This window comes from Carcharodon carcharias, chromosome 25 (assembly GCF_017639515.1).
Source record: "Carcharodon carcharias isolate sCarCar2 chromosome 25, sCarCar2.pri, whole genome shotgun sequence".
In the NCBI taxonomy this organism is placed as follows: Eukaryota; Metazoa; Chordata; class Chondrichthyes; order Lamniformes; family Lamnidae; genus Carcharodon; species Carcharodon carcharias.
Genome location: NC_054491.1, coordinates 2,515,299 through 2,532,225, shown reverse-complemented (window position 1 = coordinate 2,532,225; position 16,927 = coordinate 2,515,299). Strand labels below are relative to the sequence as shown.

General features: G+C 40.9%; 1 protein-coding gene across 2 annotated transcripts in view; it reads left to right on the top strand.

Moving 5' to 3' along the window:
• The window catches only part of gramd1ba (GRAM domain containing 1Ba), a 454,136-nt gene that overhangs the window by 430,010 nt on the left and 7,199 nt on the right, over positions 1-16,927 (top strand). For both annotated transcript variants that reach the window (XM_041174427.1, XM_041174426.1), the window contains 5 exons: positions 108-211; positions 3,024-3,227; positions 7,561-7,651; positions 11,892-11,999; positions 15,070-15,190. In XM_041174427.1, coding sequence (XP_041030361.1) covers positions 108-211; positions 3,024-3,227; positions 7,561-7,651; positions 11,892-11,999; positions 15,070-15,190 — 628 coding nt within the window. The remainder of the gene's footprint in view (positions 1-107; positions 212-3,023; positions 3,228-7,560; positions 7,652-11,891; positions 12,000-15,069; positions 15,191-16,927) is intronic.

The window sequence follows — 16,927 nt, the reverse complement described above, 5'->3', positions numbered from 1 at the left end:
GTTTGAGATGGTGTTAGAGATTGTATGTGTAAATGAAGTAAAGTTTTGTAAGGTAACTGAACTGTGAAAGTACTCTTTAATCAATTAATTTAACTTCTTATGCCCAGGATATCAACAGAACTGAAGTATAGGAAACAGCCATGGGGTTTGGTGAAATCATTCATTGAGAAGAATTTTTGGAGTGGTTTAGATGACTATTTTAGACATTTAGGTGAGAAACCATTTAATTTTCTCCCCTCTTTTATTGCTAAAGTATAATATCATGGGTTTTGACAGACATGTGGCATCTCATCTAAGTGACTGTTTTTCATGTATGAGCGTTATGACACAGCAGTTGGTAAAGGCTAAGTTGTTTAAATCCCAGAGGGAAACTTGAACAACTGTCATAACCTATATATTCAGTTGGTATGTTTGAGATGCAGCTCTGAATTCAGGAATAAAACCACCGAACCTCAAGAGGTTTTTTAATATAAAACTAAATTAAACATTTATTAATTTAACAAATTAAACAATACACATATCTACAAATTACTAGCATAATTTTTAAACAAATCCCCAAATTAATCACTCCCTGGTAAATCTCCACCAAGGCAACAGTAACCCATAGACTTTAAACAGACACCAAGCAAAGCACATTTGACCTTACAAATTCAAAATGAGGTTCCTTGCAATTTGCTTCCTTTGCAGACACAGTCATAGGCTTACAGGCTGGTTAGATCTTAAATGCCCCTGACCTACACACACAAACTCCTTTCTGTTTATACCTAGCTTTTCCTTTGAATGTTATTTTCCATGGTATCAGTAGACTTTTAATGTTACATCTCCTAACAATAACATTTTCATCCCACTAATTTTATTAGTTATATAAACACGCTGCTTGGCACCTCCCAGCTAAGTGCAAGATTTTACTCCCACTCTTGAATGCTTTATTCAACAAATGCAAATGCATACTTTACCTTTTAACTTCCTTACTGTTTACCCAATTAACATTTCAAGCCACTATAAATCAAAGCACCCGGACTAACTGGCTTTAATCCAATTAAGACACACACAGTCAAACACATAGACACGGACCGCATTACAATTCCATTTTAAAAATAATTGCCAATAACATTACAGTCATTCATATTTCTTCATGCCAATGAGCCCAACAATGAGAGATGGTAAATTATTTTACCCATGGGCCATCACAACCAAAATTTGATCCTGTGCTTAGTCAATACCCTTTCCTGGTCACTGGATATTGATCCAGGAGTCGGAACTTCAGTACGTTTCAACCTCAGTGCAAAATGCTAAGGCTATAGCTGCCAAGATTAAGATCAGCATAGACTTAGGAACAGGCCTTGTTTCTGGGTAAAGAACTTTATCCTGAGCAGGTGTGAACAATTTCAGCCTGCATCTATTTTTCTTCGAACAATTGGAGATTGCAAAACACATTGTGTGACCCACTGGTTGTAATAATAATTTTAACACTCTTTTGAGCAGTACTATGTTAAATGCTAATTGTTTACTAAATTTACCATGATAATTCCTGAGATCACAATAGGCCAGGTCAAGGTGTATTGAGATGGCAGTCAGTAAGAATCAGACCAGGAAGTCCGAGTTGCTATGGGAGCATGCACTTTTACGTGTGCGTTGTAGTCTGGATCTATGAACAGTGATAGTAAAGGCTCCAGTGTTCTGACCAGGAAATTCTCCCACTCTTATTGCCTGCATTGGCATGTGTTGGAAGGATTTGAAGGTTGATACTCAGCCTGTTTGGGTAACATTTGCCATAGGACCTTCCTTGGCTATCAAGTTCTGGAGTGGGACTTGCACCTGGAGCTACTGACTCAGAGGCAGGAACACTACCCACTTTGACGCAAGACATCCTCTGATCTAATGTACTGTAACTTAATATTTGAACTTCTACACAAAATGGGTGTATTGGCAGGTGATGAGTTAATCAGGAGATAGTGAATAGATGGGTTCAATTCTGCATAACATAACTGGTCGTAACTTAAGAGTGATAGGGTGTCGAATCTGGGGGTACCCCAAAGAGGCACTGGGGAGCCTGAGCCCCAGAAGTTCCCAGGCAAGGTTTGCATGGCAATTGCCTGGGAAGCGCAAACTTCTCATGGGTGATTGTCCTGCACTGGGACCATCTGAAAATGCAATTTAAATCGCAAACTTTGGATGGTTATGACTGTGTTACATCAATAGTTACCCAGAAAAAGTTAGAAGAATTAAAACCACTTCTAACCTGGGTAATTACTGCGCAGACTCACACCCACCTCCCCATGGGACTCCCCACCCCCTGACTACCCCCACCCCACAGGACGCTTTCACTGCAACCCCCCCGCCCCCCCCATGGTGTCTCACCCTCCCCACCCAAAGCCCATCTCTCACCACCACCCCATTGCCAGACCTGCCAGACCCAAGTCTCACCCTCACCGCTCACTCCCCCCAACCCCTGTCTTCCGCCTGCCCCCCCATCCCGATCTGCCAGACGTGACTCTCACCCCCAAAACCCCGCCAAGGCCCAACACGACCCAATCTGACCAACCAACCCTTTCCCACCCCTTCAAGGCCTGACAAGACCATGCCCCCCTGCCCCCCCCACCCGCCACAAGACCCTGAACACAACCAGCACCCCTCCCCCCACCCTGCCAAGGCCTGACCTAAATCAATAGTCACCCCCCCCCCCCGCCCCCCAAACAAATCCTACATGCTTTATTTATCCGCTTATCTTCTCCCTGGCTTGTCAAAGATCTTTAAACCTGGCTGGACCTTTAAACTTACCTGCTTTATGACAGCACCACTCAGCTGAAGGCTTCTGGAGCATGCTGCCCTGCACAGTTCTTGCCTGTGTTGAAACATCGGGCGAATCGGATTCAAAAAGATTGAAAAGTTTGAAAGGAGCGGAGTTGCAATCGGATGCTGATTGCCACTTTGCAGAACCTCAGGTCCGATATTTAATCAGATAAGACACGGTTTTGATTGGCTGACTACAACTTGAAATATTCCCATTTTGACATCCATAGATATTGAGCTTGCAAAAATAGAGAAACAATATGCTGCTGAACTGCACAGGCAATCTCCAAAAGAAAAGCCCAACAAATCATCCACAATTCGAAGGAGAAAGCGACCTCACATGCACATGCGAAGCCAACACCTCGATGAAACAGTCAGTCCCGTTACTACACCAACTGATGAAGAGGTAGCCCAGAGGATTAAACATGTGGCAGGTAAAATTGAAAATGATGAAAGAACGGCAGTGGCGAGAACATTCCTTCAGTGCCCTTTAGTTTCTTTGTCATACATTTTTATATTTAAAAGAAAAATATGCTTTATTTGTACTTGGGGATGGATGTGAATTATAGACACAGACGTGTGATGTGGCAAAAATAACTTACCGGTGAGTTAGGCAACAATGACCAGTTCATGATTTATTTTTGTAAGTAGCTCATTCTCACTAGCTATTCCCCATGTTTTTATTAAAAACATTTCTTTGCCACTGTCGGGGAGACAGTGGTGTAGTGGTAATATCACTGGAGTAATCCAGAGGCCCAGGTCAATGCCCTGGGGACACGGGTTCAAATCTCATCACAGCAGCTGGTGGAATTTAAGCTCAGTTAATAAACCCGGAATTAAACACTAGTCCAACACTGACCACGTCCATTGTCGTAAAAATCCATCTGGTTCACTAATTCCCCTTAGCGACTGTGACTCCATGTGACTCCAGACCCACAGCAATGTGGCTGATTCTTAAATGCCCTCTGAAATGAGCTAGCAAGCCACTGAGTTGTATAAAACCAACCAAAAAAAGGAAGGAAGCCAGAAGGACCACCCAGCTGAAAATGACAGTTGCACGACCCTGCAAAGTCCTCCTTGCTAACATCTGGGGGCTTCTGCCAAAATTGGGAGAGCTGTCCCACAGAAGAGTCAAGCAAGACCCTGACATAGTATTATGCATGGAATCACACCTTTAAGACAATGTCCCAGACACCACCATCACCACCACCACCATCCCTGAGGTGGTGAAACTTCAGATTGAGTTGCCTTGGGAGTCCTCAACATCATCTCTGGACGCCATGAAGTCTTGTGGCATCAGATCAAACATGGGCAAGGAAACCTCCTTCTGGTTATCGCCTACTGTTCACCCTCAGCTGATGAATCAGTACTCCTGCAACACTACTCAGAGGAAGCACTGAGGGTGGAAAAGATGTAGAATGTACTCTGGGTGGGGGACTTCAATGTCCATCACCAAGAGTGGCTCAGTAGCACCACTACTGACCAAGCTGGCTGAGGGCATAGCTGCTAGACTGCATCTTCGGCAGGTGGTGAGGGAACCAACAAGAGGAAGAAACCTGCTTGACCTCGACCTCACCTGTTTGTCAGTCGCAGATGCATCTGTCCGTGACAGTATTGTTAGGAGTGACCACCCACAATCCTTGTGAAGACTAAGTCTCATCTTCATATTAAGGGTACCTTCCATCATGTTGCATGGCATTACCATGGTGCTAAATGGGATAGATTTCAAGCCAATCTAGTAACTCAAAACTGGGCATCCATGAGGCACTGTGGGCCATCAGCAGCAGCAGAATTGTATGCAAGCACAATCTGTAACCTCATGGTCCAGCATATCCCCCATTCTTCCATTACTATCAAGCCAGGGATCACCAACTGTTCAATAAAGAGGGCAGGAGGGCATGCAAGGATTAGTACCAGGTACACCAAAAAATGAGGTGTCAACCTGGTCAAGCTACAACACAGGACTAGTTGCGTGCCAAACAGCAGAAGCAGCATAGGATAGACAGAGCTAAGCAATCCTGGAACCAATAGATTAGATCTAAGCTCTGCAATATCCAGTCATGAATGGGGATGGACAATTAAAACAACTAACTGGAGAAGAAGGGTCCACAAGTATCCCCATCTTCTATGGGGGAACCCAGCACATCAGTGCAAAAGACAAGGCTGAAGCATTTACAGCCATCTTCAGCCAGAGGTGCCAAGTCGATGATCCATTTCAGCCTCCTCCTGAGGTTCCCAGTGTCACAGATGTCAGTCTTCAGCCAGTTTGATAAATTACATGTCAAATCAAGAAATGGTTAGAGGCACTGGATGCGGTGAAGTCTATGGGCCCCGACAACATTATGGCAATAGTATTGAAGACTCTGCTGATGATCAAGAGTAGACTGATGGAGCAGTAATTGGCTGGGTTGGATTTGACCTGCTCTTTGTGTACAGGACATACCAGTGCAATTTTCCATTTTGCCAGGTAGATGACAGTGTTGTAGCTATACTGGAACAGCTTAGCTAGGGAAGCAACTAGATCTGGAGCACAAGTGCTGCAAGCGGCAGTTACTCAGCAATAACCTGTTCACTGCTCAGCTTGGATTCCACCAGGGCCATTCAGCTCCTGACCTCATTACAGCCTTGGTTCAAGCATGGACAAAAGAGCTGAACTCGTGGTGAGGTGGGGTTGACTGCCCTTAACATCAAGGCATCATTTGACCGAGTGTGGCATCAAGGAGCCCTAGAAAATCTGAAATCAGTGGGAATCGTGGGAAAACCCTCCACTGGTTGGAGTCATACCTAGGACAAGAGAAGATGGTTGTGGTTGTTGGAGGTCGATCACCTCAGCCCCAGGACATAACTGCATGAGTTTCTCAGGGACACGACTAGTTCTGGAGCACAAGTGCTCAGTCCTAGTCCCAACGATTTTTAGTTGTTTCATCAATGATCTTCCACCATAAGGATGTTCACAGATGATTGCACAACGTTCAGCACCGTTCATGACTCCTCTGATACTGAAGCATATGGTGTCCGTATGTAGCAGCTGGTCAGTATTCAGGCTTGGACTGATAAGTGGGAAATAACACTCGTGCCATACCAGTGCCAGGCAGTGACCGTCTCCAACAAGAGAGAATCTAACCATCGCCCATGATATTCAGTGGCATTCCCATCGCTGAATTCCCCACTGTCAACATCCTGGGATTACCACTGACCAGAAACAAAACTGGACTAGCCATATAAATACTGTGGCTACAAGAGCAGGTCAGAGGCTGGGAATTCTGCGGAGAGTAACTCGCCTCCTGATTCCCCAAAGCCTGTCCACCATCTACAAGGAACAAGTCAGGAGTGTGATGGAATACTCCTCCCCATTTGCCTGGATTAGTGCAACTCCAACAGCATTCAAGCAGTTCAACCCCATCCAGGACAAAGCAGGCCACTTGATTGGCACCCCATCCACCACCTCAAACATTTACTCCCTCCACTACTGATGCACAGTGGCAGCAGTGTGTACCATCTACAAGATGCACTGCAGCAGCTCACCAAGGCTGCTTCGACAGCACATGCCAAACCCATGACCTCTACCTCCTAGAAGGACAAGGGCAACAGATGCATGGGAATACCACAATCTGTAAGCTCCCCTCCAAGTCATGCACCATCTTGACTTGAGACTATATCGCAGATCCTTCACTGCCGCTGGGTCAAAATCCTGGAACTCGCCAGCAGTAATGTGGGTGTTCCTACAACACATGGACTGCAGTGGTTCAAGAAGGCAGCACACCACCACCTTCTCAAGTGCAATTAGGGTTGGCAATAAATGCTGGCCAAGCCAGTGATGTCCACATCCCATGAATGAATGTAAAAAAATTACCTGCATATCGTTCATTTCATCAAAACTAATTGGACTGCATCTTGCTACAGTTAGATTTTTTTTCCTGTACCCTTCAAATGATTTTTTTTTTTATGGTAACTTGCTGCAAGTGAGGACAGTGGAGCATCTGGAACCGCAGTGGATGAGATTATCTCCTGGAACAGTTTACCTCCTTAATCAATGATCGGAAAAGAAACCGAGAAAACCAAACAAGGAGGGTCAGTTACATTAGAGTTAAATCAGGCGCAAGGAAAGAAATAGAGAGGGGAAGAAAGCTTGCATTAAGGGACAGAGGAATAATAGACAGATAAGAAAAGTAAGATTATTTTAAAATTTGAAATTTTCAGAATCTTTGAGCAACCATTTATTATTGCACATAGAAATGTGACTCAACAGGTTAAATTGCTGTCATCCTAAACTAGAGAGACATTAACAATTACCATGGCATTAAAAGGGTACTTACAATTGTAATTATGAGGCCGAACTTTCTGCAGAAAGTTTAATGTGCAAACCCAGCAAGCTCTTAAAAATAACAGGGAGGCTAAGGATGATATGCTGTTTGTACGAAACAAATGATGGAGCAAAATAAATTGACCAGGAAGCCCTAGAGATTCACAATTCATGATGCATCTCTTCATCCCCTAAACCTGTTGGCTGATTTACATTAATAATGATTGTTAATACTCCATTATTTTCCAGGGTGATTTTAGCCCATTGTCTTAATCGTCTGCTTTTGTACCTAATTCTTGCACTCAGGTTGTCTACTAAATTATTATATTGCTTGGGGAAATTTAATCAGGTTACAAGGAGACGTTAACCGTTCTTAATGTTGAAACGCTGTCTGACACAATTATTGTCTGATACAAGCATCATTGTCATTTACTTAAAACTCCCTGCACTCTGTTTTGCCACAGGTTCCACACAAACAAAACACATCCCAGAAGAAATTCCAGGAGGAATTCAGCTTTATAGTGTTTCCAAGTTATTGCTGATCATAAGCTTTGTGTGAGTAACGACTTTACAAGGTGCTCTCTCTAACAATTTCATTTTAGTTGCATCTGAGATCTAGGAAGGCACAAGAGTGGTATTTGCAAGCTCCTAAAATCGTTTAGTGAACGTGCCCGTGGAACTTATAGTTAAATGAAAAGATTATATTTCAAATTTAAACTTTTATTGCAGTCTCCTGTTAATATGCATATGGTACAAAAGATATGCACAACTAAATGTCACATGCACAGTTCCTTTGAGTTGTGATGGGAAAATCATCTGTTCAATCCAAGCACACAGCTATTTTGCCAGAAAAGGCATTGGATTAACAATTTGGGTTTTTTGGTTCTTAAACAGCCATTGTTCAAAATTCTGAAGGGTTTTAATAAATGGGGATAAATTATTTCTGTTGGTCAGTGAGTAGGTAACCCAAAGACATAAATGTATCATCAACTAAGGAATGGATGGATTGGATGACTTTTTTCTGCAGACGGTTGCTGGGATGGAATGCTATCCTGGAAACAATGCCAGAAGCAGAACCATAATAACTTTTAAAAGGAAGTACCTGAGTACTGAGAGAAGGGGGAAACCAAGGTCCTGGGGAAAGGGCATGGGAATGGAACTAAATGGTTAGGTCTGTCAGAAAGACAGTGAAAATGAAATATGCAGAATTGTCCAATTCTGTCTAATAAAATTCTGTGGGTAAGTGAATCAGGATATCCGACTCAGAGCAGCAGGAATTTGCTGACTCCAAAACACTTGTGATTTACTATGTAATGTTTATTCATTGGTAAAAATCATTGGATTTTCAGTGAGTATATGATTCCATTTGTGTGCTCAGTGCAAAAGCTGAGAATTAAATTGTTCTACATGGGTGGAAAAATGTTATTGTTTTTATTCCTTCTTGGAGGCATCTGCACAAAAAATGCTTTCAAAAGCGTCAGAAATGCTATGCAACTGAGAAGAGGTATGATAGTTTCCAGGTCCCTTTTTTCCTACTTAATAGTATGACGGGGCAGCAACCCAAAGCTCTTTATTCTACTTTCTTGGTATGTGTTTCTATGTGGTTTCTATTTTCACTGGAAGATTGTCAGCTCGTTTCATGGGTGATTTATGGCAAGGATACGTTATCTAATCTTTAAGATTAGAAAATTCCTCATTTAGAATTGGGTGGCCCATGATTAACAGCAGTGGCAGGAACGGTTTCAAAATAAGGTGTCACCCATTTAGGATAGATAAGGATTTTTTTTCTCTGAGGGTCGTGAAACTTTGGAATCCTCTTCCTCAAAAGGTGGTTGAGGCAGAGTCCTTGAATATCTTGAAGGCAGAGGTAGATAGATTCATAATAAGCAAAGGGGTGAAAGGTTATCAGGGATGGGCACGAATACGAGGTTAAAATCAGAACAACCATGATCTTATTGATTGGCGGAGCAGGCTTGCAAGGCCAAGTGGCCTACTCCTGCTCCTAACTTGTATGTTCGTATGTAACTGCTCGATATTGAATGAAGAGGAGCTTCAGGTCTATAAGCAACATATTCAAACTTATAGTATGCAACTGTAGTGCGTCAAAGAGATCACTTAAGATTTCCATAACATTCTGTTGAGAAAAAGTGATAAATATTGCAAAAATGATTATTGGCCCAGAATTTGCTAGAAAACTAAAGGTGAGTTTAATATACACACCACTATTAATGTGTAAATGAGCCAGCAATTTGTGGTGAGGAACAGATACACTGAATTGCTAATTACCATAAGTTGCTGGATGATTTCCATCACTAAATTAGTTCCTTTGTGAAAACCTGAGCACCCCCTCAATCTCACTGAGTTTCAAGAAATTGCTCCGTTTATGCAATAAGCTAAATTAAAATTGCTGCAGCAAGTTGGGGCTGGCACTTATAATGACTATAGATTTATGATCCTAAAATGCCATTCAACCTATCTGGCCCAGAGGAGGAACAATTGGAACTGTGGAATCTTATTCCTCCAGCAAATTCTGGGCCATTGTACTCTTTAAAACTGCAAGGATAATTTTAATGGGCAATTTCTTCCAGAGTGTGTAGCTAACCTACCATGAAACATTGGTCAAAGAATGGTGTAGCAAGATATAGCCTTATCTCTAATTCATGCTCCCTGTGAGTGTAGGTTTCAGTGGGTATATGAGATTGTGAACTGACCTTTAGCATCAAGTGTTGTATTGTTTTGGAGAAAATGCTTAAATAGTGCAGGAATTGTTACTAATTTTCTCAAAGGGTTAAATTTACTCCAAATTTCAAATGGGCTAAAGGTTCTGTTGTATTTTCCACTGTCTAAGGATGATTAGAAGCTGCTATAAGGCATTTTTTGTACTATTTGCAAGCCAGAACACAGCATCTGAAGCTGAAATTACTGTACATAACTTTGTTTCTATTCAAGTTTCCTTATTTAAAATGGATTCACTTTGATTTGAGTTGCTTTCAAACTATGTTCACTATTTATAATCCTGGCCATGCTGATTGGTGCAATCTTTGTAAATGATATCGATGAACCTTTCCATTTGAAACAGCAAGCTTCAATAATTGCTTTAAACCTTAACAGTGTTCGAACTCCTGAGAAGTTTTCCTTTCTGATCACTATTTTCCTCTTCTGTTTACTGCTCCCTTTAGGATCTGTTTAAGGTACAGCTGTAGTTCTTCTGCATTTTCTTCAGTTCTCTTTTCTATAAAATACTTGCACTCCAGAAGGGACAAATGGTTAAGTGGTTGGATAACTGCGTATTTACAACTTGCTAGAATTAATAGTTTAAAAAAAGATAATATCCAGTTTAAAGAAGAGGTTAAAGGAGTTTTAAAGTAAATTAAGTTGTTGGTCAGCCTGCTGTAAATCTATACTCCAAATATATCGTTGGGGAAACTCAAACTGCAGCAGACGTTGTCCAGTTTTGTTGTAATAAAAAATTAACTTTTACATTTTGTCTTTTTTAAAAATAAAACAGCCAAAAACAATAAATGTGTAGTACTGATGGTTGATTCTGGCTCTCTACACTGTATGAACATGTGGCAGTATAGATGCATTAAAAGAGAAGCTAGACAGGCATGTGAGGAAGAAGTGTTATGATTGTAGATTTAGATGAGAAAAGATGGAGTTGAGCATAAACACCAGCATGGAATGGTTGGGTTGAATGGCCTGTTTCTGTGCCATATATTCATTGTAATGTAATCCTATGTAAATAGGCTCTTGAACCATGTCACAGGGGATAATGGATGTCCATGAAACTGTAACCCAGTAAGGAGTCAGCAGCTTGGGAAGAGGAGAGAATTGATGAGGGACACATAATATTCCTTATGTAATATTCAAGGATTAAAGTTTAATTCATCATAATACTAAAATAACCCAAGTAAGATAATGGACACTTCTATGAAATTGCACAAGACCAATCAAACCACTTAAAGGAATGATTTTCAAAGATAACTTTTATTTCATGTTTTTGCCTGCCCTTGGACCAGAGGCTTTAAATACACACATGTAATGCTGAGAATTGTTCTTTGTCTGTCTGCTTTGCCTTTTCCATACATATCTCCCTTGTCTCATTCTTCAGGATGACATTGCAGGTTTGGCAAACAATTAGGAAAGCAAATGGTACATTAGCCTTTATCACAAAGGGAGCGTAAGATTGAAGAAATCTTATTGGAATTGAATGGGACCTTAGTGAGACTGCACCTGGAGTACTGTGTACAGTTTTGGTCTCCTCACTTTAGGAAGGATATACTTACCTTGCAGGGAGATTCACTAGACAGAGTTCTGGTATAAGAGGATTACTGTATATGGGGAGATTGAATAATCTGGGACTACGTTCTCTGGAATTTAGAAGAACGGAAAGTGATCTCATTGAAACATACACAATTCTTAAAGAGCTTGATAGGTTAGATGTTGAAAGGACATTCTCCCTGATTGAGGTTTCTGGAACTGGGTGTCATAGTCTCAAAATAAGAGGTTGGCCATTTAGGACTGAGATGTGAAGATATTTCCTCATTCAGAGGTTTGTGGACCTTTGGGATTCTGTACCCAGAGAGCTGTGGATGCTAAGTCATTGAGTATATTCAGGACAGAGATCAATAGATATTTGGATGTTAAATGAATTAAGGAATATGGGGATAGTGCAGAAAGGTAGAATTGAGGTAGCAGATCAGTCACAATCGTATTGAATGATGAAGCAGGCTCAAAGGGCTGCCTGACCCACTCCTGTTCCTAGTTCTTATGTTAACTGTTGTTTTCTCCACAGCTTGGTGCTACTAGTGTTTCTGAATATGATGTTATTTTACAAGCTATGGATGTTGGAATATACAACGCAGAGTCTCACTACCTGGCATGGGATCAGGCTCCAGGAGAGGTATTTTCTACTCTGACATTTTTCACCCAGCAAAGTCCACCTAAGTGAGACTTAACAAAATAATTGACTTCAACAGGTGCTGGACTATAACTTTACTGTTCCTCTCTTAATGTAGTGTAGGCAAGGAGTACCATTGCATTTTCACCACCCATGATATGATTTTGAAGCAACTGGAAGTGTCACTGGTGAAATCAGAGTGAAACAGTAAAGCAGCCAACTTAGCAAGTTTACTTTGTGGGATGAATGTTTTTTTTGTTAAGTAAGGGTATCATGTGATACGAAGCAAAGGCAAGCAAATGGAGTTGGGGTATAGGTCAGCCATGAACTAAAGAAATGGCTGAACAGGTTCACATAACTGAATGGCCTCTTCCCCTGTTCTTATGTTCCTACTGGAATTCAAAATGATTCCCTACTAGTAAAATAATGAACCTGTGGCTAAATCATATGGGCTGTAGCACAAGTTCAGAGATCCACACAATTAGAGCAACCACTCGCTAAATGAAATCATGGTTAGTAATGTTATGGGAATCACTTATTTGTTTTTTCAGTTTTGAGCACACAGTATTATGCATGCAGTCAATGTTTTTTAAAATACAGGCAGAACTACGTTAGAAAAGCTTTTCAGGTCAAAAAGGGTGTCATAAGAAAAAATCAAGATGATTAACAGGACACTGGGACCTCGGATATTGTAAATAATCATTGCATTTTTAAATAGTACTGTACCAGTTTACTTGGAACTGCAGTTTGCATGTAAAGTGCTTGAAATACACTACTTACATGAAGTTAATTGCATCTCCTGCATAACACATTACTATTGAAATACTCAAACGGTCAATCAAAGCAATCAGAAATACTGTGTCATTATGCATAATTAATGATAGTAGACTGCACAGGGGTATATTGCATATTTGGATTTCCAACAGACATTTGATAAGCTGCCATATATAAGCTTAGTAGACAAGATATAAACTCATGGTGTCAGAGGATTGGCTAACTAACAGAAAACAATTCATCAGGATTAATAACTAGTTGGGTGCCACAGGGATCAGTGCTAAGGCCTCAACTATTTACAATCTAATAACTTGGATGAAAAGACTGAGTGTATTGTAGCCAAATTTGCTGATGATACTAAGGTAGGTGGAAAAGTAAGTTATGAGAATTTAAAGAGCCTGTAAAGGGATATAAATAGGTTAAGTGAGTGGCCAAAAATGTGAGGTTTTGTACTTTGGTAGGAGGAATAAAAAAGGAAATACTTTCTTAAATGAAGAGAAACTGCAGATTGCTGCACTACGGAGGGATCTGGATGTCCTTGTCCATGAAACACAAAATGTAAGAATGCAAGCACCACAAGTAATTAGGAAAGTAAATGGAATGTTGGCCTTTAATACAAAAGGGGATAGAGTATAAAAGTATGGAAGTCGTGCTACATCCATGCAGTTGAGACAACACCTAGACCACTGCATGCAATTTTGGTCTCCTTACTTAAGAAGGGGTACACTTATATTGAAGACAGTTCAGAGAAGGTTCACTATGCTGATTCCTGTGATGAAGGAGCTGCCTGTGAGGAAAGATTGAGCAGGTTGGGCCTATACTCATTGGAGTTTAGAAGAATGAGAGGAGATCTTATTGAAACATGTAAGATTCTGAGGGGGCTTGACAGGGTAGATGCTGAGAGGATATTTCCCTTCGTAGGGAAATCTTGAACACTGGGCACGCTTTAGAATAATGTGTTGCCCATTTAAGATGGTGAAGAGGAAGAATTTCTTCTCTCAGAGGATCATGATCTTTGGAATTCTCTACCCCAGAGTACAATGAAGGCTGAGTGATTCAGTCTGTTCAGAAGATAGATTCTCAAACTATAGGGGAGTCAAGGGTTATGGGGAACAGTCAGGTAAGTGGAGATGAGGTCAAACCAGCCATGTTTTTATTGAATGGTAAAGCAGGCTTGATGGGCCATATGGCCTACTTCTGCTTCTACTACTACATATTTTCTTGAATAATTATCACTTAAACACGACCATTTGTGTAGAACCAATGGAATTGGTCAGTTGTTCCATAATTACAAAAAAGCTTTGCTGTAGTTTCAATGCTCTGATCAGGAAACAGACTGCTTTTCTTGAGTGCTGCTGCCTGGACAAAATGAGCACTGTTGATTTATGAAAGAAGCAAGCCAATACTCACTCATTGTGTAAGACTCAGTAATCCTTTTTTTGTTAAACTCACATCCTAGTGAATATTTTGGACTATTGCATAATAGATAATATAGTCAAGAATTAAACATAGTTAAATCTGTCTCCATCTCTCCATCCCACTCTTCATTGATGCACTAAACTTAGCCATGTTGGCCTATTTTTCACTTCATTGTATATGTTTTAATGCTATTTTTTGATTAAAAATATTGGTGTAGAGCTTCTGCTTTTGGCACCGTTGGCAATCCAAGCGTAAGCTGTGCTCAAATTTGGGCTAGCTTCTAAAAGTAAAGTTGTGGCACAAGTTTTCGCTCAAAATTATTTACACAATCACAAACATAAAATTGTCCATGAACCACAGCAATCAGGCAGCATCTTAAAATGGAATTGATAATTTTTTCCCCCTTGCATTAAAAAAGATTCCTTGATATATTTAAGACTGTGGGTTGGTGTAGTTGAACTTGCAGCTGAAAATGCGTTTATCACAAAAGTAAGCATTTTTAATAGGAATTATCTAGTCTGCCACTTATGAATAACCTAATTTTAAATAACGTAAAATTACTTTGCAGAAACTATGCAGAACAATTTACTATTAGTGTTATTGCACCTAAAACAAACTTAACTTTGAAAGCCTTCTTGAGGACTTATAAATGAATGTAATTAATGGAAACTTATAGAGAATAATTTGATTGGGGAGTGGTCAATTTTATTGGAAGGGCTGGCTTCCAGTTCAATGTTCCTTCAAGCACAGAAGGTCACAATCTGATTTGCATAAGATGTAATTTGCATTTGAAATTCTGTGACATTTTGCACCGGTTAGGCTGGAAGTACCAGCACAACTTAGCCCAAAGACTTTAACTTGCTTCTTTTCTTCCATACAGCAAACTTCCCCAGTCACAGGCGGAGTGGGCCCAGTTATTAGAGTCACAACAGCGTTACCATGATACTGAACTACAGAAATGGAGAGAGATTTTAAAATCATCAGTAGTGCTTCTAGATCAGGTGACTGTTACTTCTTATTGACTAGTGCAAACATAGGGGGCAAAACATCTACCTCGGCAGGCGGGCGCACAAGCGTAGAATGACGCGCATTGATGTTGGGTGAGCGTCCCGACGTCAATGGGCAGTCACGAGATATTTCAGTCGGCTTGCGCGCATCAGAGTCGGCAGTGTGCCGGCCATCAATTAAAAGGCTTATTAAGGCCATTAACGAAGTAATTAAAATAAATTTTTCGCTGCCCGCCCAACCTTATGGTCCGCAGGTGGCCTTTGCACTTTTTAGGAAACCTCATCCATGGGCGGGATGAGGTTTCCAAAAGCAAATAATTAAATTTTAAATTTTTTATTTTATTTTTAATAACGTCCCTGCTCATGTGACAGAGTCACATATGGAACCTTGGGCTTCATAAACAGAGTCGCATGAGGGGACACGTTTTATAACATTTTATGCGCTTTTATTTATTCTTCTGAAAAGCCTTCATCTCCCTGAGCTTCGTCTCCCTGAGGGAGTTCTGTGCCTCGGAGATTTGCAAATGCGCACTTGCACCTATGTTGGAAGTTCGCGCTCACACAGGCAGCGCTGAGCGCTGCCGCTCATGTTTCATGCTGGTCGGGCCTTAATTGGCCCTGATCACAGGCAGTGGTAGACTTCCCAACTGAGCCCCCCCTGACAAGGGCTAAATTCTGTGCTGGGACTACAGTAGTTCCATCAGCGAGCTAGGATTGACTAGGATTTTAAAGACTGATTTTGGAGTATATTCCACCCCCTCAGTACTCATTTTTTAAAGTTGATAAGAGTTGACTACAAATGTTTGAATTTTTTGACATGCATTATTAACCCTATACCAGTTAATCATTTTATATAATCATTGTAGAGGGCTGAGCGGCCTAGTCTGTTGATCACTGGCTTTTCACCTTAGGATTCTGGATTCAAAGCAAGTCCATATTGAAATAAAAGTCTCTCCTAGCAATAGGTTTTAAAAAATCGTATATAAAATGAGTTTGAGGAGCCTTCATTCATTTCTCAGTGGGCAGTGACTCACAAAATTGCCTCCACATTGGGCATGATTTACCAGTAAATTGTCAGGCTCACTCAGAAGGGCCACAGGAAGCTAGCAAGTGAAAAATGCCACAAAGATGCAGTGAGTGCTTCTCTGAGATTAGCATTGAAATACATTATTAGGGTATCTTTGATAGAGCTTGAGCCTGCATCACAGCAGATTGTACATGACCTACATGTACATGCTACTAACATCAGGGCCTACATTTTAATCAGACTAGGCCACCGGCAAATGGCAGGAAGATAGGGACGTAGTGGAGCATGTCCTCTACTAGCTTTCCACCTGTTCCCACAACAGAACCATTGGAAATTCAACTTAGGTGACTGAAATGAGTAAGTGTTCCACCTGCCAGCACTAATATCCTCTTTGTTCAGAATACAAAATACACCAGATTTAGGGGGATTTGTTTTTATATCTGAAGACCTTACAGGAATGAAAACTGGTTTGATCATATTGTGCAGCTTAACCATACGACTGCACACATCTCAGTGTGAAGAGTAAGCAGCCGTGAATCCTGGAAATCTTTACCCATGTCAATCTGGCCTTTACAAAAATAACTGTTGAAGCTGACAAGAGATCCATGATTCCCAGTCTGCTAATTTCCTGCTTGTCAGAGATTGTCAGTTCAAAATTTCATCTCAATCTGATGTGAGGAAGATTAACCATTGCAAAGCCTGTA